Raw genomic sequence first — 22,082 nt, 5'->3', positions numbered from 1 at the left:
CTACTAATTCTTTCGTCTATGTTATTCTACATTGGGCTTGATTGATTGATTTTTCTTCTCATTGTGGGTCATATTTTCCTTTTTCTTGGCATACCTGGTAATTTTTGGTGGGTGCCAGGTGTGAATTTAACCTTGTTGAGTGCTGGATTTTTAAATATTTTTGTAAATATTCTTGAACTTAGTTCTGAGATGTGGTTAGCTTAATAGGTTTTGCTTTCAAATTTTGTTGGATAGGACCAGAGCAGTGTTTAGTCCAGAGCTAGTTTTGCCCCATTGCTGAGGCAGACCACTTCCGAGTACTGTACCTAATTCCTGTGAAGTATGAAGTTTAATACTCTGGCTAGTGGAAATGGGAACTATATCCCAGCCCCGTGTGATACTAAGATTGTTCCCTCTAATCTTTTCAGGGGGCTCTTTCCCTAGCCTCAGGTTGTTTCCTCACACTGATGCACTTAAAGACCTGAGGGGGACTCAGTTCTCTGGAGTTCTGTGGCATTTTCTCTCTACACACTCTCCTCTCCAGCACTCACAGTGCCCTGTGAGCTCTAGCTAGCTTGGCCTCCTCAGACTCCTACCTCTGTCTCCTCAACTCAGGGAGTCCTCGGGGCTGAACCTGGGCTCACCCTCCCTGAGATGTGTACTGGAAACTCCCTCTAGGCGGTGGTGAGCTGGGGTATCAGAGAGTTCGCCTTGTTTGTTTCTCATCTCTCAAGCATACTGTCCTTAATTACCTAATGTCCAGTATCTTGAAAACTGTTGTTTTGTGTATTTTTCCAGTTCCTTGGTTGTTCCAGGCATTAAAGTAAATTCACTTCCTGTTGCTGCACGTTGGCCAAAAGTATATGTCTCTGCCATTCTTTTAAAACTGCTTTTTCCCTTGTTTTTAGTGTGGATTGGGTGACTTACTTAAGGGCACACTTCTCCTGGTTATAGTAATTTCCTCCCTGGCAAGCAAACCCGTTTTTCAGCTGTTATTAGCAGTAAGAAATCCCCCAGGACAAGAAATAAAGGGTGTGGTGAAGCCCATGTGGTAAAATACTGATTGTCTACTCACTGAGCCCTGTTTACATATGAGGAGAGCTGGTGTGGTCACGGTGGCAGCAGCTTCTGAGCATCATCATTTGGTCTCTGCCGTCAGGACCTAGCTGTCCATTAGAAGAGCAATTTAGAGACAAGACTCTTGGATGCCTAGGATCCAAGAGTTTCTTCCCTCATACAACCCAGGCTGGTCTGAATGTCTGTCTCTAGGTCTGTTTAAGACAGAAGGAAATCTGAGGCAAGGTATTCTTCTTGAGGGGGAGCTCACCTAATATTTCTGCAACTGTGGGTAACAATGAGATATGGCGTGATGCATAAAGCAGTGTGAGGATTCCAGACCCCAGCCTTTGCATAATTTTCCAGCTGAGTTTGTCTATTCACCACTTGTCTCCTTTTCTCTGGATAGGTCTGTCTGCAGGTCGATTTTTCCAGGTTATTGTTGGAGACGATCAGCGACAGTACCTCTTGGTGATTGGGCGCGATGTAGACAGTGTCCAGTTAGCTCAGCGGTTGGCCCAGGCAAATGAGATTGTCTTGTCCTGGAACTGCTGGAAGCTCTGTGAGCAGTACATGTTTGAAGTGGAAATCATGAGGGAGGATGAAGCTGTGAAGGTAGGAGGTTGGTCACATCCATTGAGCGTCCTGAAAAGGCCTTCCTACTGCATAGGGCAGTGCTCTGGTGGTGCTCAACACCAGACCAGACCAACCACTGGAACTTTATTTTGGAGGGAGGTGAGGGATATTCTCGCAGGAGGACAGATGAGGCAGAACAGTAAGGCTGAAAAGATAAGTGATAAACAAGGGAGATGGCATCCTTAGCCCCTCTATTAGGGAACCAAAGGTAATCCAGTCGGTGGGTGGGCACAGAATTGAGCAGTTTCCTTTCTATAGTTAAGAGATATGCGGATCATTGACCCATTTGACTTTGATGAGCATTTTTACAAGTGCCTCGATTACCTGCCACATTACCGGACAAGTGCTGGTAAGTTATTTTGTCCTTTATTATACCCATGCCCAAAACTTCAAAGATTAATTTTCCACATGGCTGGAGACATTTTGTTTGCTTTCCTTCTCTCAGACATTCTAAGAACTGCCCTGGAGTTGGATCCAGACTCTGCACTTGAGCAAACCCTGCGGAAGCACATAATGAAGAACCTTTTGAAGAAGGTTATTTCCTAGCTCTTGAGTCATTGTGTGTGGACTGTGTGTGTGTGTTTGTGTAAACAAGTGTACATGTACAAATGTGACAACCATTTGATTGATCCAGTCCATCTCCCGCTTCCCATTGTAATACCAGCAGATTTTCCCATCTGCACCAATTACTGTGATGACATGTCTTATAAGTTTAGATTTCTCAGTCCTAGAAAGTAGAAGCCATATTTGGTTTTTGTTTGTTTGTCCCTCTAGAAACTAGTACACTGTAAACAGGGTATAGAGTATGTGCTTGGTAAATAAGTGTTGATTGATTGTTTATATGTGAATCCCGTAGTAAGTGATATAATGACTAATAGAATTGGACATATCAAACTGTGTCTTAGAGAGGAAATATAAAAGCTTGGCAAATTTCATCAGTGAATTAGGTTTAAAGTCAAGCGATTTTAACTCCAAGTGCACTGGTTGTATATCTTCTATACCTCTTGAACCTGAATTTTAAGTTTTTTGTCTGACATCTTTAAGTCATTTTCTCATGTTTACCATGGACCATAGAATTTAACTGCCTAAACATGATACTAAAAGTTGAAGATACAGTCAAGGTAACTCACTGTGTCTTTGTAGATTGATGAAGGCCAACCTATGGAGTATATATCCGAATTCCGTACTGTGACTATGGTTTTGGTCAGCCTAGAATTCCACAAGACGGCATGGATGTTGCATTTGTGTCACCTTATCCAGGAGGCTGCCTTATACATCTCCAAAGTGATAGAGAAAGGGGGTGGCCAGCTGAGCCGGATCTTTATGTCTGAGACAGTAAGTACAAGGGAACTTGACATATCAACATTAAAGGTGAGTGAGGAATAATAGTCTTAAGACAATTATAATAGTCTTATGTTATTATTATAACATCTTATGTTATCTCTCACATAACACAGACATAAGTCAGACTGCTTCTTATTTTATAATAAGCTATGTTACATTAAAACTTCAAGTAATAATATTTAAGGAACGGGATGTTCTAGGTAGTTTAATTTTCAGGGTAACTGAGTATTATCCTCCATATCTTTTTTATTCTCTTCTTGTTGAAAAATCCTTATGAAAGCATGAAGAATGTTTTTCTGGCTCTATTAGTAAAGTAAGTATAATCAGATCCTTCTGAGGTAATTTAGGAGCTTGAAAAAGAGCAGTATCATACTTGACATTATAGGTAAACAAAATATAGGCAGATGGACTTAGCTCAAGGTAGACACTAGAAACTGAATTTTTGAAAAGTTCTTAACATCAATTTTTCTTATGTTTTAAATTTCAGTTCTTTAAATAGTTAAATCAAGATTTTTTTTCTTCTTTTTTTAAAATGTCCATGTTGATGTGGCCTAGAATGTCCATTTCATGAATCTTATAGAATCCTACATTCCTAATAGAAAACCAGCCAGGAAGGGGTCTGGCTTCATTTAGGGAAGTTGGTTCATTTGAGGCGAGCCATATTTCTTCCCCAGGTCAATTTCCCTTTTCTTTCTTTGTCACCTATCTCAGGGCTGCATGTTCCTCTGTGTTTTCGGCCTTCCTGGGGATAAGAAGCCAGATGAGTGTGCACATGCCCTGGAGAGCTCCTTCAGCATATTCAGCTTCTGCTGGGAGAATCTTGCTGAGACCAAGTGAGGAGGAAGGTGGGGCAGAGAGGAGCTTCTCAGGCCCAGGGGGCTCTTCAGGCAGGGTAGGAGGCAGTAACAAGTAACAGGGGTTGAGGGCATCCAGTGTCTGCCTAAAGGGGTGGGAACATGCTGAGGGAAGTCAGAAAACAAGACATATTAAGAAATTACTAGGTACAGAACTATGTACTAGATAGCCAGGGGAAATGGATATAAGTTTCTGTCCAGTGGGGTGGGAGGGGGGAGCTATAGAATACGGATAGCAAGATTCAAGCAACAAGCAAACATATAAATTAATATGCACATAATACATCTGTATGTGAAGAGAAGGCTGCCTGTCTATGGGGAGGGGAGGCGTGGGAACAGATGTGGGACAATTGCCTAGATAGGAAGGGACCGCAGCTGGTTAATGCTCTCCTTGGCTTTCACTCTTGGTCTTTCCCAGTCCTGTTGATTTTTTTGGAATTCACACTGAACTGATCTCCTGCCTCCGTATTCACCCCACCCTCCCACCTACAAAAGCCTAGCCCTAATGAAGTTATAGAAAATTCCATTTTCTGTAGTGCAACTATGACATGATTTGGTTGGAATTTTTCAAGTGACCTTTTTTCTTTTTTCACTAGAAAGCTATGAGGAAAGCATGTACGTGAATAGATTTGGAAAACGCTCATTCCTCATGTCAGCACTGAGTCAAAGATTTGTTTGCTTGCCATACTTATTCAAGATGAATACAAATTATCTCACATAGTTACATAATGCTTTAACATTTTTAGAATACTTTAGTATATGCTACCTGTGTGAATATTTGTATCTGTTACACACGAAACTAAGACCACAGAAGAGTAGTTAGTAGCATGTAGCAAAGCTGGTAATGAAACCCAAAACTTCTGTCCTCAAATCCTGTGTTATTTTCATTACCTCACAGCTGCCTCTTATAAAATACAAATATTCCCCCAAAAGGATAGCATATATTACTACTGTGATACCATTGTAGAGGCATACTCATAGGACATTAGTACTGAAAAGGAACTTAGAGATTATCTGATCCAACTCCTTATTTTATAGATAACAAAGATGCTAACAGTTGCTTCATAGATACTCAAACTCTTAGTCCAAAGCAGATACGTGGTGGCACTTCTTTCAGGCTCGGTGAGATCTGCAGATACTCCTACAGCCTGCTTTCCAGTCGCATCTCCAGTGTGAGTGTGCTAAGCCATTCCTTTCAGTGCTGGTCTATTCTGTTTTCAAATTTTGCCTCGACCTCTGGTCTTCAAGATTCCTGCTGTTAGCCCTTACTCCTGAATAAGGCAGTCATTTCTTGGTCATTAGAGGCTATCTTACAATGCCTTTAAGGATGCTTTCTATGACTCTTAGACCATAACTTGGTCTTTTCAGTCTTTTTTAGTTGAGAATATAGTAGATGTTAGGCGCTAGATAGGATCTTAAGAGTTCATCTCATTTGGCCTCCTTAACTTAAGGAAAGTAAGATCCAGAGGTTACGTTGGAAAGCCAAATAGTTTGACAGTGTTAAAAGCTAGTTTCCAGGTCAGTGTTTTTTTCCTTGAAGATAATGACTAATTTAGTAATTTCCCGAAGTGTGTTTGGTAGAACATTAGTCCCTTAAAAAATCCTGAAAAAAATATTTTCATGGCCAAATATGTTTGGGAATTGATGCAACTATATTTCCTTCTTAAAGATTCACAATATACATTAACATCAAAGTTTCTGAGCAGTCTTACAGTAAAGAAATTTGTTATATTTTGTTTTATTCAACATTTCCCAAATTTACTTGATCACCAGACACCAAGACCTGTAAACACCCAGAAGAATGAATGTTCTGAGGAGCATATTTTGGGAAATGCTGCACTAACCAGATGCTGAAGCTTGCCTTCTTCACCTGTAATTCAAGTTTAGAGACAGAGTCTCAGAGGTGCCTGTGTGGCGTCGGTAGCAGATACTGTTGCTCATGACTCTCTGCATCGCACCAGCCTCACCCAGACCCAAAACCACATCCATGTCTCCTGTCTCAATGACCCTGTTCACCTTGGGTCATCTTCTAAGTTCCTCTTTCTAATCTAGGAAATAACCTTCAGTTTTCAGTTCATTTACAGAAGAAAGATGATTCCCTGTGTCCAGTGATTGATCAGGCTTTTCTGGTTTGTGACTGTTTCTCCAGGATATTTTTGAGACCCAGGGAGTACAGTCTCCATATCTCAACATAACAGTTTTGCAGCCCCAGAAATACTTTACATATATGAGTAAATAATATATATTTCCTCAATGAAGAACACTTTTTAAAATATTTTATGGAAAGGATAGAACATGGACCACCAGGAAGAGCAAGGGGGAATTATAAAGTACAACAGAAAGAAATAAGAAATAACCAAGTGAAAAAAAGTATTACTTGTTTCATTATCATAGTCTTGCTAACAGCTGAGTTTCTGGCATGCATAAATGCATTCATTCAACAAGCATTCATTGAATAAGCCTCAAGCCAGGCACTGTGCTAGGTGTGGTAGACATAAAGAGAAATAAGACACTACCTCCTCAGCTCTGTAAACAACTAATTTTAATACAGTGAAACTTAAATGTAGGAATAAAACGCCTTAGGAGCTACAAAAAAAAATGCTATGGGAAGAAATAGTTCTCCCCAGAGGTACTAGAGAAGTCTTGACTATAGAGATGATTTTTGAGCCAGTTGTGAAGGAAAGGCGTTCAGCAGGTGGAGAAAGTGGGGAAGAGTATTTTAGACAAAGGAAGCATTGTGAGACATCAGCTGATTGTCAGTCATTCTTGGGGTGGTAGCAGGACCAACTGCCTAGTTCTTGTCTTGAGTGCCTCTGATTCACCCTGGGCAGCGGGCCCAGTGAGTGAATGTAGGAGTCCTCAATCCTGTCCTTAGAGGAAGACAGGAAAAGTTTGATGGTCTGGGAGACATCAGTGTTAGGATTGTTGCCACTTTTCGTGCTCTCCGTGAACAATTGAAAACTGTTTATTCGTAAATTTAACTTGAAGTTAATTATGCTTCGTTGCACCTTCTTTCTCCAGATGTATACCTTGTTGCCTGTCGCATGAAATTTTCACGACAGTCAAGTAAATCTGCTGATTCTGTTATGCATGAAGTGTTCATCGCCACCTTTGAGCCTTTGCCTCACCTGGAATAGTATATGCCCTTTTTAAAAATAATTTATGTTTCTAGTGCTTTTCCATCCACAGCCTAGGTAGGACCACTTTTCCTTCCACCTCTTCCTATTTCAAACACCTCCTGTGTTCTAGCCATCTTGAACTACTTAGTTTTGCACAAATACACCAGGATTGCTAAAGCCTGTGCCTTTTCCCACTGGACAAAATGCTGTTGCCTTACTTTGGCAGTACTTCAGCTTTCAAGGTCTGATCGTGTGTCCTCTCCGTTATGAATACTTTATTCTAATCTCCAGTATCAGTTAATGCATCCCTTTGTTTGCTCTGTTAATTGCGGTATTGATCTCTAGTATGTAGTATTTTCTTGCTAACTTATGAATATATCTCTTCACCTCCCTCAATCTCCTTCACCAGCCCAGACTGAACTTCTCCAGGACAGGGTATTTTAAACACCTAGCCCAGTACTTGGTACTGTACATGCTTCTCAGAGCTTATTAAGTGACTGAATGTATGCATGTGTGAATGGATGAATGAAAAAATATTACTCCTTTTAAAAACTTTATTTCAAAGACTAATTTGCTTCAGCAAGCCTTCCAGCAACAGCCTGACATTCTGAGTATTCCTTTACTCTCACATTCTGGCATTATTTGATCCATTAACCCTGTATAGATCTGTTGATCTACTTTTCATTTTGGGGTTTCATGTGAAGCAGCATGGTGTGGTGGAAATAGCACTGGTCTGGGAGTCAGGAGGCCTGGATTCTCATTCTGGCACTAATATTAACTCTTGTACAACTCTGGGAAAGTTAATTAAGTGCTTCAGTTTTTCTTTTTCTTTTGTCAAATGGGTTTTAAATATTTGCCCTACGTACCTCACATGTTTGTTGTTAATTATCCCTCAAAGAATCAGATGAGGTAATGAATTTGAAAATACTCCAAAAAGCACATAAAGAGTATCTGACAGATATAAGGTGTTTTTAGTGTTTTTACTAATAATAGCTCCTCAACTAAAATTCCTAGAGTAGGGGGACCATTTTGTTCCTTTTGACTATTTCCCTAATATTCAGTACTTTGTACCCACCATGTGATGCAAACTGACAGCAGCCTCTGACCTTTTGCATTCTGAGCTCTAAAACTAGACTTCTGGATCTAGGGAGTGGCAGATCTAGTGCTGGACTTGGTGGCTTCCGAGTGCATATTTACCCACGGTTGCTTTTCTGATCCCCAGGCTTGTTTCCATCAGTATCACCAGTGGACCAGTATTCTGTGGCATGGTTGGGGCAGTAGCAAGACACGAATATACAGGTAGAATAGGACATTGGACTGTTCGCTCTGTGACTTAGGGGGTGAAGGTAAAGGAGGTGATCTAAAAATTCTCCATCCTTTTCTGTCTCCCTGATACAGTTATTGGCCCAAAAGTAAGCCTTGTGGCAAGAATGATAACTGCTTATCCAGGTTTGGTGTCCTGTGATGAGGTAACGTATCTAAGATCTATGCTACCTGCTTACAACTTTAAGAAACTGCCAGAGAAAATGATGAAAAACATCTCCAACCCAGGGAAGATGTATGAATACCTTGGCCATAGAAGATGTATGTGAGTGTCATCATGTGATAGTTCAGTCCCATCTCTTTTATAGAATCAGGGCATAGGAATAATCAATGCTTGATTATATGAAATTAGAAAGAAAGATGCTTCTAGTACTGGCCTGATGGAATAAGAGACATAAGAGGAGGGTTTCATATCTGAGATCTTTAGCGTTTAAGTTTAGCTCTTAGCTAGTTCCTCAGGGAACAACTTCTGTCCTACAGGAAGAGAATAGCAGTAGGTCACTAGTCTAGATGTTCTTTTTTCTATGTGTACTTCACAATTTATTTACTTCCCTGAGCCTGGAACAATAAATAGTTTTTCTCCCCTTCCAAAATTTTTTTGTTTTTTTAAAACTCTTTGATTCAGAACTCTGGACCTCTTTAGTTGTCTGAAAGTACTTATTTATAAGGACAACTCATCCTCTGTCTATTTAAAAACATATTATCTGTCTATCCCAGTCTATTTTTAATTAACACATTTCCCTTTTTCCCAGAATGTTTGGGAAGAGACATCTGGCCAGAGAGAGAAATAAAAATCACTCTTTGCTAGGTAAGTTTTCTTTTTTAACCTTAAATCATATTGTTTTCATCTGTAGATGGTTAAATGTGATTTAAAAAGCAAAATTTGAGACTAAATGCTTCTAAGCTTGTATTAAAAAATAGAGAGCAACCTTCTTAGTGAATGTATGTTAATTTTGAAGAAGACTTGCCATTTCTTTTCCATGTTGAATGTTTAAATTTCAGGTTCCAACATTTAGTACGAAATCTTTGTAAGGATTCTCATCTTTAGAGAGAAACCTTTAGAGGGAAATTCCTCATCCTGAGATAGTGACAGTAGCACCGAGACTGTTCCACCCACGCTATATGTCCCCTATCTTTATATTTGTTTTATCTAGATCCATTAGTCCATTATTGTCACATAGCAGCGACAGACCTTGAACACTAAATTGTTAGAATGGAAATTTTTACAAAAAGCTAAGAAGATGTAGTAGCCCCCATGTCCATGTGGTGCCTAGTTGTTCTAAATGTTATTACGTAGGCTCTGGAGCAAGCCCCCAAGCCCAGCATACATTTCTTTATAGTACGGAGTTGATTTTCTGGAAAAAGATGTGAAGGCTTACCAAATAATGGAATTCTGTCAAGGATTCTGGGGAAAAAGCCATTCTGAGAATTACCTTTACAAATTAATTCAAATAAATAAGTGTCTGCTAAAAAGCACAGGAGTGTTAGGTTCTCCTTGTCTCTTTACAGACCGGGAGAAAGAACTGGAAGCCTTCCGAATGGCACAGCAGGGAAGTTTGCACCAGAAGAAGGGTCAAGCAGTTCTGTATGAAGGTGGAAAAGGCTATGGAAAAAGTCAGCTGTTGGCTGAAATAAACTTCCTGGCCCAGAAAGAAGGGCACAGGTAAAGACTCCGGCTTTCTGACTTAGCGTCTATTTCTCCTGGGGCTCCTTTCCCTTGTTGGTGAGACTCTTGTATTGTTAGATTCAGCATCCTTGGGCTGGCGGATTGAGTAACCTCTCTGGATCAGGGGACTCCCAGTGACCATAGTAACATTCACCAGGGTGTTGCCATTGAAGCTGAAGGAAGCAGATTCCAAGCAGTGCTTCTATGCCATCCAGACCCTCATGGCCATCTTCTTTGAGATTGATACGTGCCCAGCCTATTACCGGCAAGAGCGCCTCCACAAACAGCTCCATGGGATGGTGGAGGATTCGCTTCACTGCCTGTTTAATGACCTCTTCTTTGTGAAGGTAACAAAGGCAGTGGCTTTCTGAACTGGATTACTGATATCTTTGGTGGCTAGTTGGACCCAGGATTGTCTTCGAATCTAAAACACACACACACATATACATATACATATACGGCCTAAGAACACACAGTCAGCAGTGGCAGGATTGAGATTTGAAAAGTCTTTGACACCAGATCCCAGGCCTTCTCCTTTTTGAGGAGAGTGGATTCTAGGACTGACTCTGAAACTTGCTAGTTGTATATCTTGGCACAAATCACTTGGCCTCTCTGAGCCTCAATTTTTTTCACCTGTGAAATGACAGTAGTAGTACTTTATATGGTTTTTGCATGGATTTTAGAGGATGTAGTATATAAGAGACTGCATCGTAAATGTGAAAGTACTAAAATCTGTCAATGTGATATTGACCAGATGTGTATATCCAGCAATTATATGCATGTGTTCTTGAGTTGGTTGCAGCATTTTGTTCTTTAACCTTACCTTTCCATTCCTGGGTCATGGAGTATGTCACTTGAACCAGCATCTGAATCTCAGAAGCTTCCAGTGGTCTAGGATTTATGTGGTACCCAATAGCGAGTAGGCTAAGAATTCCCTGGTCCACAATTCCATTTGTCCATCCTCCATCACTTCTAATCTACCCAGCATGCAGGGCATTGTACCTAATGAAAAACAGAGAAAACAAAAATCTGTCCAGTCCCTCAGCATAGCCCTGTCTTAAGACAGGCCTTACCTGGGGCCCTGGCCGAAGTGGTCAAGGAGTAGCCTCACTTTGGCTCTCAGGTCCATTGTAGCTCATGTGCCTTAGCCTAGCACAGTGTTGGAGATGTCCATTGCAGTTCTTTCTCACAAGCCTCATGCACACATTCATTCTGGTATACTTGGAATAACTGGGGTGCTGGAATTGTCCAAAGTGACATTGCTAACTCTGACCTGTCACTTTATTCCTTAGTCATGATCCTTTAAGAGTTTGCCAGAGTCCAGTATGGAAAGGAGCTATCTCTCTCTAACCACCTGTGGACTTTCAGTCTCACCCTCTGAACTGTATATTGACATTGGATTGGTATTTGTAACCCTATGCCTAATCCTGTAGAAATCCATTCTCACTCAAAATAGAATAATTTTCTGTTCCCTTTTGAGAACCTGTATATTCTTATTAGATTGTCATTTTGAATGATAATATATGAATAATTTTCCCGGTCAGTTTCCCTTATCCTTCAAAGTTTCACACATGGATGACCTGACCAGACAAAAGAAGGTTAAAGCATGTTTTTTTCAAGTGCTGCAGAAGGTGGGTACTTTTGCTACATACCATTAACTCTTAATATGTGGAGATGGTTTATGCTCATTTCAATCTATCCACATCTTACCTTCACTTGGGCATTTCTCGGCCTGCCTATTTATTGATATCTTCATTGTTTCTATCTACCTTTAACCTTGAATCCATCCTAAAGCACAGCATACAAGGAAAGGTCTTTGCTCTTTCCTGATCCTGTTTCTTTTTTTTTTTTTTTTTTTGCGGTACGCGGGCCTCTCACTGCCGTGGCCTCCCCCGCCGCGGAGCACAGGCTCCGGACGCGCAGGCTCAGCGGCCATGGCTCATGGGCCCAGCCACTCCGCGGCATGTGGGATCCTCCCGGACCGGGGCACGAACCCGCATCTGCCGCATCGGCAGGCGGACTCTCAACCACTGCGCCACCAGGGAAGCCCCTGTTTCTTAATGAAATTTTAGTAACTTAGAACAGTAGCTTCTGGATGCAGGTTGATAGCTATTTTACCTCCTATTTATTAAAAATACAGATACTCAGGCCCCAGCCTAGGATTACAGAGTCAATAATCTGTACGAGGAGATGCTGATGTAGCCATTCGGGAAAGCTATCTTGAAGTAACCAGACAAATTTTAATAACATTCATCCTCTATACTGAGCACTTCCACTCCTAGATATATATCCCGGGGAGTCTGTTCATTGCAGTGTTTGTTTGTGGAGGTTAGGGAGGTGTTGGCATGAATTCATAGATGAACACTATGGAGTGTTTATAGTGCAGAAGTTAGAAGTAAGGCAGTAGATGAAAGCATAGCAACATGGAGTAATCTAAAAACAATCCTGAATATTTTATCTTTTCTTATGGCTGAGTAATATTCCATTGTGTATATATATACACCACGTCTTCTTTATCCATTCATCCATCAACTGGCACTTAGGTTGTTTCCATATCTTGGCTCTCCTAAGTAACGCTGCAGTGAACACAAGGGTGCGTATATCTTTTTGAATTAGGGTTTTTATATTCTTCCAGTGAATATCCAGTAGTGGAATAGCTGGATAAAAAAAAGGTGAAATCTTGCCATTTGTGACAACATGGATGGACCTTGAGGGTACCATGCTAAGTGAAATAAATCAGATGGAGAAAGACAAATACCATATAATTTCACTCATATGTGGAATATTAGTAAATAAATAATCAAACAGGGACTTCCCTCGTGGTCCAGTGGTTAAGACTTCTCCTTCCAATGCAGGGGGTGCAGGTTTCCCTGGTCAGGGAGCTAAGATCCCACATGGCTCATGGCCAAAAAACCAAAACATAAAACAAGTAATATTGTAACAAATTCAATAAAGACTTTAAAAAAAATGGTCCACATCAAAAAAAAAAATGCAAACAAACCAAACAAAAACAAACACATAGTTACAGAGAACTAAGTATTGGTTACCAGAGGGGATGGGGGGTGGGGGGAGGGCAAAATGGGTAAAGGGGGTCAACTGTATGGTGATGGATGGAAACTATACCTTTGGTGATATAATGTAATGTATACAGAAGTTGAAATATAATATTGTACACATAAAAAGTATATAATGTTATCAACCAATTTTTTAAATCCTGAGTAAAAAGAGAAATAATGAGACCTGTTATACAGTACCATTTACATAAAAACAATTTACATGACAAAACCACAATGCACATTTTATAAGAACATAATACAAGCAGAAGGTAATATGATAAACACATTGGCATGGTTACCTGTGGCAGTGAGGAATGGAATGGGAGTAGGGAATGTGGATAAAAGAGAATACATTTGTTTTAAAGTCTACATGAGTAGGCATTATAATTGGTAGCTTTAGCTAGCACTCCCAGGTAATTCTGGTGTGCAGCCTGGTTTGGAAATTACTGTTTTAAAAATACTGTGAATTCCCACACAGTTTGAATCTCTTGCTAAAATGAAGTATTTGAAAGCTTCAAGTTTGATTTGGAGAATATTTTGATGCTTATTTCATATTTCAGTTAAGAGTATTTTCTTGTTCAAAGAAACTCAGTACATTTCTTTAGGAATTAGATATATAAGCTGTATTTTATATTTATAAAGTAAAATATTACCTGGACTGAGAATACATTTTACTCTGAAAATCCCAGTCTTTGTTGACATTTTATTTAAATTGTTGATGGGAAATTCATGGTAGATTTGAAAATCAGATGACTTCATTTCTAATCAGAGCTTGTCATTGTTTCTTTACTGTTATTTCCAGGCAATGAGGGAAACACCACTGATTTTCCTCATTGATGAGGCCCAGTATATGGATGCAGCCTCCTGGGAGTTTTTGGGAACTTTGCTCTCCAGTGTGCCCATCATCATGGTGATGACATTGACCCCTACCTTCACCCTTTGTGGCTGGGCCCAGCACTTCCTGCAGAGCCCTCGGGCTATCTTTGTGCCCATTTCGAAGTTGGCAGCGACCTCACTGTTGAGAATGGCATGTTGGGAACTGGGGGTGGTGAGCATCCCCCAAGAGCTGCAGACGTGAGTGGCTGGGACTAGCTGGGCACTTCATCAAGGGAGGAGCCAGTGCCGTAGTATAAGAGAAGGCTCAGGTCTCACACCGGAGTTGGGGGAGAGTATGGCATTAGAAACCATGATGAGGCCCCAAACTGCATTTAAGAGTAGACAGTCTCCTAGTAACCCAGTAAAGGGCTGTCTCCCCTGGGCTCTTCACCCAGGTTTTCACAGGACAGTTAGGACTTGGATGGCTTGCTTAATAGGTCCATTATGTGCGGTCAGGCCAACTTCCGCCGGACCCTTTAGCGAGGGGATGTTAGTTCCTTTTAACATCAACAGAAGCAAAATAGTTGAGAGAAAAGTTACTGCCAAAACCAATCAGAAACCTTTTTGTACATTTCTTTGCTGCTGCTTCCCTCTGTTAGTGTATATCATCAAGAACTGACTTTAACAAAAGAAGAAATATTCCTCAGTATGAAATACCCTTACGCTTGGCTCTCTTCAAGTGGGCATCTTTAGTCAGCAATCCCCTGCTTACCTCTCTACAGCTACCTTCTCCGCAGGTGCTTTGGAAACCCCCTTTACTGTGAGGTCTTATGCCAGGACCTTCTCTCTAAAAACATTCTGCTCTTTCATGGCCTCCAAAAGGAGGAGGAGGAGGAGGAGAACAGCAAGTGGGAGACCCTCTCAGGTAAGCTGAGCTTCCCAGGGTTCTACCCTGATCCCACTGCTGGAGTTCATTCTTGAACATGGCATCACCTGGTCCTAATTAGGCATGTGCCTCTTCCCTGCTGCCATGATAAGCAAGATTAGACCTTCCTGGCTAAGTGTACTATACAGATAATATGCAGCTGTGTTGAAAACACAAACTACCTGCCTCAGATAAAGTAATTGAGTCAGGGGCCTCCCTGGTGGCGCAGTGGTTAAGAGTCCGCCTGCCGATGCAGGGGATACGTGGTTCGTGCCCCGGTCTGGGAGGATCCCATATGCCGCGGAGCGGCTGGGCCCGTGAGCCATGGCCGCTGGGCCTGCGCATCCGGAGCCTGTGCTCCGCAACGGGAGAGGCCACAACAGTGAGAAGCCTGCATACCGCAAAAAGAAAAAAAAAAAAAAAAAAAAGTAATTGAGTCAATCTACTTTAGTTCCTTTTTGAGCAGCCCAGGAGGCGGGGATAGGAAAATAGGATTTATAAACATCAGAGAGGATTGATAAACATGACAGTGTAATAGAGAATTGCACATTACTGATGAGAAAGATGACTTGAGGGTTTGAGTGGGGGAGGGGAGAAGGGAGGAAGAAAGAGATAGAAGTATGTGTAAACCCACAAAGGCATCCTAGAGCTGTGATGTCATAGAACAGAGGGCTATTGGAAGGTAAACAGGAAGGGTGAGAATGTTAGGTACAGAACAGAAAATGTTCGTTCCTAAGAGAAAATGAGAGAACAGGCAGGATGGGTGGGGTAAACCACTTTAAACGTGTATGCTCCATTTAGCTTAATCCTTTCAGTTTCTTGACTAAATATTTGTGGTTTTGTGCCTTTAAAACTACAGTCACTCAGCATGGTGTTTTCCTCAGTCATAGTCTTCTTTCTCTACAGCCAATGCCATGAAATCCACAATGTATAGTATTTCTCCTGCCAGCTCTGAAGACCAGGAACTTTATGTCTGCACAGTCAAGGATGATGTGAACTTGGATACAGTGCTCCTTCCACCGTTATTAAAAGGCAGGTCCCTTGAAGACCTCAAGTGAATCAATTACAGGTGTCATTGCACTTAGTAATTTGGTGGATGATTGATTATAGATCCCTCATTATCATGCTAGCTTCATTTCTTCAAAAAAGAAACCTGCCTTCCAGAAATAAATTCTGACACTGCCCGAAGAGTTCTTAAAGACTTGTAATGCTACTTGAGTAATGTTTTATGTACATGAGCCCACTGTTCTCTTTGAGGCTGCCTGATAACCTGGGAAAGTTTTCTAGTTGTTTAATAAAAACTATGACCTGAGTTTCCCTTTGTGCATATTCCTGTGCTGGAGGAGACAGTAAGCAAGGGAGATAATGCTGCTGAGATTTAGGAAAATCCATGGTGCTGGTGAAGAGACAGTATTAGCGGGGGGGGTTAATAAAAAGAGTGCAAAGTAAGCTTATAATGACTGATGAGATAAAGAATAAAGTCGTCAGAATTGGGTAGGCATAATTAGACAGGCGGCGTTCTTTTTAGAGATGAGGAGGGTTTTTTTAATGTTCTGTTCAAATGTTTGGTGGCCAGTGTACTTCATTAACCCTTCTTGAGGAATGTTATGATGGATAAGCATGTCTTCAAGTCAAGCATGGTCTTACTGAGAATATAAGACACGCGTGTGAAACAGCAGTACAGAACACATTGGTAATTAAGAGCCAGGGCTCTGGCGTCAGAAAACCCTGGGTACCATTGCTTCCTCCACTTAGTAGCCGTGAAACATTAGATAAACTTATCTAAGCCTTAGTCTTCTCATACTCAAGTGAGGATAATGATAGCCCCTACCTCATGGGGGTAGTTAAAGAGTAAATGAAATAAATCATGGTATATAATTAATAGTCAATGACTGTTAGCTTTTATAAGCTGTTCACTCTGGTGGTTTTAGGTCCACCTGGACAGTTCATATTCCTACAACTGTGATAGGCCACACTTGGCATTGGCTTTACTAACTTAGAAGCGTACAGGTCAGGAAACACAGCACTGTAGCAGAACAGGAGCAAGTGGTTTTCTTCAGTGGGGGTCCTCACAGCAGTTCCCACTGCTATTCTCTGGAGCCTCAAGGAATAGCTTACATGTGATGGGATGAGACCATGATGGATGGGTACTTAGACGCCCCATTTCCCAACAAGGAACTGGTATCTCTTATAATAGTCCTGGAGGCATAGTTTCTAGGCACTGTGACCTGTTACAAGAATTACTACACTCAAGGAACGCCAAAGCTGTGGCTTACCACCAGGTATTTGTGGCTTATTCACAGTTTTCTTGTCCAAATTCAGTTTCCAATCAGGGATCACTCTTTGCATAAGCAGTGTTACCTGGTAACTCAGCTGACATTCTAATTTTATAAGGATCCTAGGAAACAGCTAGAAAGTTAACCCAAGATCAGTGTTGTCCACAGGGAAGGAAAAAGGATTTAATTCATAAGCTAAAATGAACAGTCCAGTCAGCAAGGCCTTGGTCTAAATGAAAGGCCAAAGCTACATGGTAAAAGGCCATGTAAGTTATAAAAGTATTTAAGAAGGGAGCTGACATGACTATATTTGTACTTTAGGTGTACAGTTCTACCACTAGTTAATGTGTTATTGAGATAAGAATGAGAGGAAATTAGAGATGTTTAGAACAGGGTAGCATAGTGATCCAGGTGAAAATGACTACTTATACTAAAATTGTTTAGGAGGAAGTATATTCCAGAACATTTAGAAAGAGAATGAGTGGGTGACAAGTTGGTTGTGAGGGAGAGGGAAAAGTTTAGAATTATTCCAAGATTTTGGGCTTGGTGACTTACTGGTTCAATACCAACTGCTTTAATATATGGGTCAGAATATGGAGAGATTTACTAAAATGCTTGGAGTTAAGATCTTTATACTAATTAGAGTTCTGGGACCAGGAAACCCAGCCTCCATGTTTAGTTGAAAGTAAGAAGAAAATAGATCTACCAGCAAAAGGTTTTGGTGACCGTGAGGAACAGTTTCAGTGTTGTGCTGAAAACCTGATTGTTGGTTGAATAATGAATGGGGAATGGGGACAAAAGAGGACATGGAGATAAGGCTCTTTCAAGAGATTTGGCTGAGTGGAGAACAGATGGACAAAAAAGCAAGCCCTTTTTTTTTTTTTTTTTTTGAATTAACGGACTGTTAACAGTGTATTCTATGTTTGTAGAAAGCCTGTTCATTGCAGATTTTTTTTTTCTTCAGAAATAGCAGTGAACCAACTGGATCAACTGAGCCCAGAGGAACAGTTGCTGGTTAAGTGTGCTGCAGTCATTGGTCACTCCTTCCACATAGATCTGCTGCAGCACCTCCTGCCTGGCTGGGGTAAAAATAAGCTACTTCAGGTACTGAGGGCTCTTGTGGATATACGTGTGCTCCGCTGTTGCAACAAGAGCCAAGAGCTTCCTGCTGAGCCAATGTTAATGCCTTCCTCTATCGAGATTATTGAACAAACCAAAGAGGAGAGAAAGTCAGGTGAGGAAGAGCTGCTCCCTAGTTCTCAGGACTGAATAGAGAGCTCAGGGTGAGGGTATCTGTGTTCAGAAAGAGTATCAATATCATACATCATGGGCCTCAGTCTCTTAAAGCTTATGTCTAAGAGGTTGGGGAAATTAATTATTTTAACCATGGAAGACCCATGGTTATAGTGAACGAATAGCCTGTATTTTTCAGAATCGTCTTAATTTCAAGAATTCTAGCTCCATGTTAACCCCGTGTGTTAAGTATTTGTATTTTGACTTTTGGTTCAGAAAATATTACCATAGTCCTTTATTGGCTCCTTGGGATAAATAATAGGAAAATAGGATAAACTGTTTCTAATTTTAGAAATTCACAAGGACGTTAAACACACGTGATATTGAAACATATGAACAAAGCAAGATATACATTAAATAGCTGCAATCTCATATTCTCCACAAAAAAGAATAAAATTGTGACATAGACTACCCAAAGCATATGTAATCCACAAATAATTTCCCTTTGACTTTGAAATATGTTTGGACCTCATATTTGAGCAGAGCCTTTCTGATTATTTGATGTTTATAATAATTTGCAGTGGACTTCCCTGGTGGCGCAGTGGTTGAGGGTCCGCCTGCCGATGCAGGGGACACGGGTTCGTGCCCCGATCCCGGAGGATCCCACATGCCGTGGAGCGGCTGGGCCCGCGAGCCGTGGCCGCGGAGCCTGTGTGTCCGGAGCCTGTGCTCCGCAACGGGAGAGGCCACAGCAGTGAGAGGCCCGCGTACAGCAAAAAAAAAAAAATAATAATAATAATAATAATTTGCAGTAAAAAAGCTCAATTTAGGAGGAAAAACTAAGAAATCTATCCAGTGTAGTTCTCTACAACTAGTCATTTCTTCCCTGTTGTACTTCATACTAGATACAGTCAATATCACTCTCAGATTGGTATAAAATTCTTTATACAAAGGAAACCATAATACCAAATAGGAATTATAAATAAAATTTTCTCATACGCTAGCAGCATGTGCTTGGGAGTTTGCTGCCTGGTAGCATAAAAGGACTTTAAGGGAGACTCTCATTTAGATTTTCCTATATTTCAGATACTGGCTCTCCTCTCAGGCTACAAGAGGAACTATCCCTACCTCAAACCGAGGTGCTAGAATTTGGAGTGCCTCTATTGCAGGAAGCGGCTTGGGAGCTGTGGCCCAAGGCACAACAGACAGCCCTACACCTTGAATGTGCCTGGTTTCTTCGAGATTTGGCCTGCCGCTGTGCGAGCTGTCATGGGGGGGACTTTGTCCCCTTCCACCGTTTTGCCATCTGTTCTACTAAGAGATCCAGTGGGACCTCCCGATTCTGTAGCTACAAAGATACTGGCTCGATACTAACACAAGTGATCCCAGACAAATTGCAGCTGCCTTCTCCCCAAGGTAAATCCAGGGGGCAGAAAGAGGACACGTGGGCAGCACTTCTCTTAATTCGTGTACTTGGAGCTCTTTATTCAAAAGGTGAAAGCAGATTAAAAGAGAAAAATAGGTGGAGAGAGCCATTTCTCACTGAAGTACCAGAAATAAGAAAAGTGTGATCTCAGAGTTAAAAGGAACTTTAGAGATTATTCTTGGTTTGGTTGGCAATCTTGGGCAAGTTACATAACCTCAGTTAATTGAGGAAAATAACAATACACATTTCATAGTGTTGTGAGGATTAAATGAGTTAAAATATGTGCTTTGAATAGTGGCACATGGTTAGTGCTCAATACATTTTAGTTATTGTTTTTATTATTATAATTATTCAGCTCAGTACACACATATGGAGCCCTTATGTGTATCAGATGCTGCAGTTAGGTGTTAATAATATAAAATGAAATTATCAGCTTTTGGGGGGTGATACGGACATATAAATAGAGAATTCCAATATGGCATGATAAAGGTGATGAAAACGGATTACATAGGAGTTGGGGTACCTAGAGAAGGGGCCATTAGCCCAGCCTGAGAAATGAGTAAGATAAGACTCTCCCTTGAGTGAGATTTGAGGGATAAGTAGGAGTTAGCTACTTAAAGAAGCTTGGATTAGTGGATAGATGTTCCCGAAAGCCTATAGCCCTCTACCACATCCCAGATAAGAGTTCACCCTCGGGAATTCCCTGTGGTCCAGTGGTTAGGACTCCATGATTTCACTGCTGAGGGCCAAGAGTTCACCCTCTTTGTTTTAACATTTTCAGTTAGCTTACCTTGTAGGACATCCCATTTCATTCTCAGTAGCTGTTAGAAAGCTTCTTTCATCAAGATGAACTCTACCTTCCTGCAACTTTTTCACTCATTTTTCAGAGTTGTGCCTTCTTTCATATTTGAAGACAGCTGTCAAGACCCAGGCAAATCTTCTCTTTTTCTACTTTGATAAAAGAGAAGTTGGTGTTGGTGTTGACAGGGGAGAGGGATATGGGAGAGGTGGTGAATCGGTGGTGGTAAAAGACTAAAATGAAGATGTTGATCTATGATCCTGCCTCTTCTGGCCATAACATTCTTATGACTCTATGAAGGTGGACCAGTGACTTGGAGAAATTGGTCACTGGCTGATGAGCTCTACAGTCATTTGCACTTTTGTACTTTCTGAGGGGAAAGAGGAAAGTAGTAGTGAATGTCCTGGTTGGTATTATGAAGAAATCACACTATCATTCATATTTCCTATATGGCCTTTTGTTTTTGAGAGGTCACTGTCAGCTGTAGATTCGACAGCCTGGTCAGTCTAGCTGTGAGAGAGGCCCAAGACCTTTCCAGCACATCCGAACCCTGAGGAGGCTTCTCAGACCCAGGGCTGTTGTGCATGACCATGTAGAACAGAGGGTGTTATTCACGCAGGCTGTGATATGATGATGCCCTGAGAATTGTGCATTGCAGTAGTGCTGCCAAATTCCAGTTTCCTTAGTTACCTTAGCCTTGCTTTACCTTACCTTAGGTGACATCATTAAATAACCAGAGAGCCAGTCCTTTTACTTAACACAAGTCATCCCTATAATTATTCTCTTAGACTTCTTTTCAGTCCCACCACCTGTGCTCCTGAGCCCAAATAGGTAACATCCCCACATCATTCCCAGTCTTTGCTTTTTGGTCAGAAGACAGCTGCAGAGAAAAAGGCAAATCTAGAAGATAAAGGTTATTTAAGGCCAGCTAGGTAAAGCTGAAAACCTCTGCTGGTCATTGTGACTCTGGTGGGACGTGGCATCTTATGCACTCATGATTTGCTTCACTAGGTCTTAGGATCTGTGGTTCGCTCCCATCTAGTCGTAAATCTGATCAAGATATATTCTTGGATTTCTCCTATTAGAATTAGTCATCAGACCAGATGAACACATTCTTTATTCATTTCTTTTGCAAACAGAATTAGGAATTGGTTTGGGAAGTTTGAGAATGAAAGGAGTTACTATTTGAATCACAAATAGTTGCATTTAAGGAAAAAATTAGCACCCTAATCTTGTGTGTAAGGCTAATTTTAAACCTAAACTTATCATTTTTATAATGGGGGAGGCAATTGGGTCATGAACTAAGCTGCAGTGGAAAGGTAGTCAGGAATTTTAAATATTCTCAGTTAATACAAATATGCGCAATTAAAGATAATCATCTCTTTCTCCCTACAGACAGTTTTCAGTTCCAGACAAAATCACCCAGAAGTCAGGAGGCCTCCACAAGGGAACACTGCAGGTAGATGGAGATGCTGAGAGTGGGCGTGGAGGAGGCCAGGAAGTGAGACACAGATACCCATTAAACTAGGGCACTCACCTTACCTGCAGACAAGGAAGGCATCTGACCACCCAGG

The 22,082-nt window shown here is 41.1% G+C and overlaps 1 protein-coding gene across 1 annotated transcript in view; it reads left to right on the top strand.

The window, feature by feature from the left end:
- LOC132497902 (adenylate cyclase type 10-like) overlaps positions 1-22,082 on the top strand; it is a 42,266-nt gene that overhangs the window by 10,773 nt on the left and 9,411 nt on the right. The window contains exons 7-23 of the mRNA XM_060111447.1: positions 1,445-1,650; positions 1,930-2,020; positions 2,117-2,205; positions 2,815-3,006; positions 3,727-3,848; positions 8,211-8,287; positions 8,387-8,576; positions 9,064-9,119; positions 9,821-9,974; positions 10,135-10,324; positions 11,522-11,608; positions 13,836-14,107; positions 14,632-14,774; positions 15,681-15,806; positions 18,015-18,284; positions 19,370-19,699; positions 21,904-21,967. Of these exons, the coding sequence (XP_059967430.1) occupies positions 1,445-1,650; positions 1,930-2,020; positions 2,117-2,205; positions 2,815-3,006; positions 3,727-3,848; positions 8,211-8,287; positions 8,387-8,576; positions 9,064-9,119; positions 9,821-9,974; positions 10,135-10,324; positions 11,522-11,608; positions 13,836-14,107; positions 14,632-14,774; positions 15,681-15,806; positions 18,015-18,284; positions 19,370-19,699; positions 21,904-21,967 (2,659 nt within the window). The remainder of the gene's footprint in view (positions 1-1,444; positions 1,651-1,929; positions 2,021-2,116; positions 2,206-2,814; positions 3,007-3,726; positions 3,849-8,210; positions 8,288-8,386; positions 8,577-9,063; positions 9,120-9,820; positions 9,975-10,134; positions 10,325-11,521; positions 11,609-13,835; positions 14,108-14,631; positions 14,775-15,680; positions 15,807-18,014; positions 18,285-19,369; positions 19,700-21,903; positions 21,968-22,082) is intronic.

Source organism: Mesoplodon densirostris, chromosome 10 (genome assembly GCF_025265405.1).
Source record: "Mesoplodon densirostris isolate mMesDen1 chromosome 10, mMesDen1 primary haplotype, whole genome shotgun sequence".
Lineage (NCBI taxonomy): Eukaryota > Metazoa > Chordata > Mammalia > Artiodactyla > Ziphiidae > Mesoplodon > Mesoplodon densirostris.
This window is presented reverse-complemented; position numbering and strand designations above follow the sequence as displayed.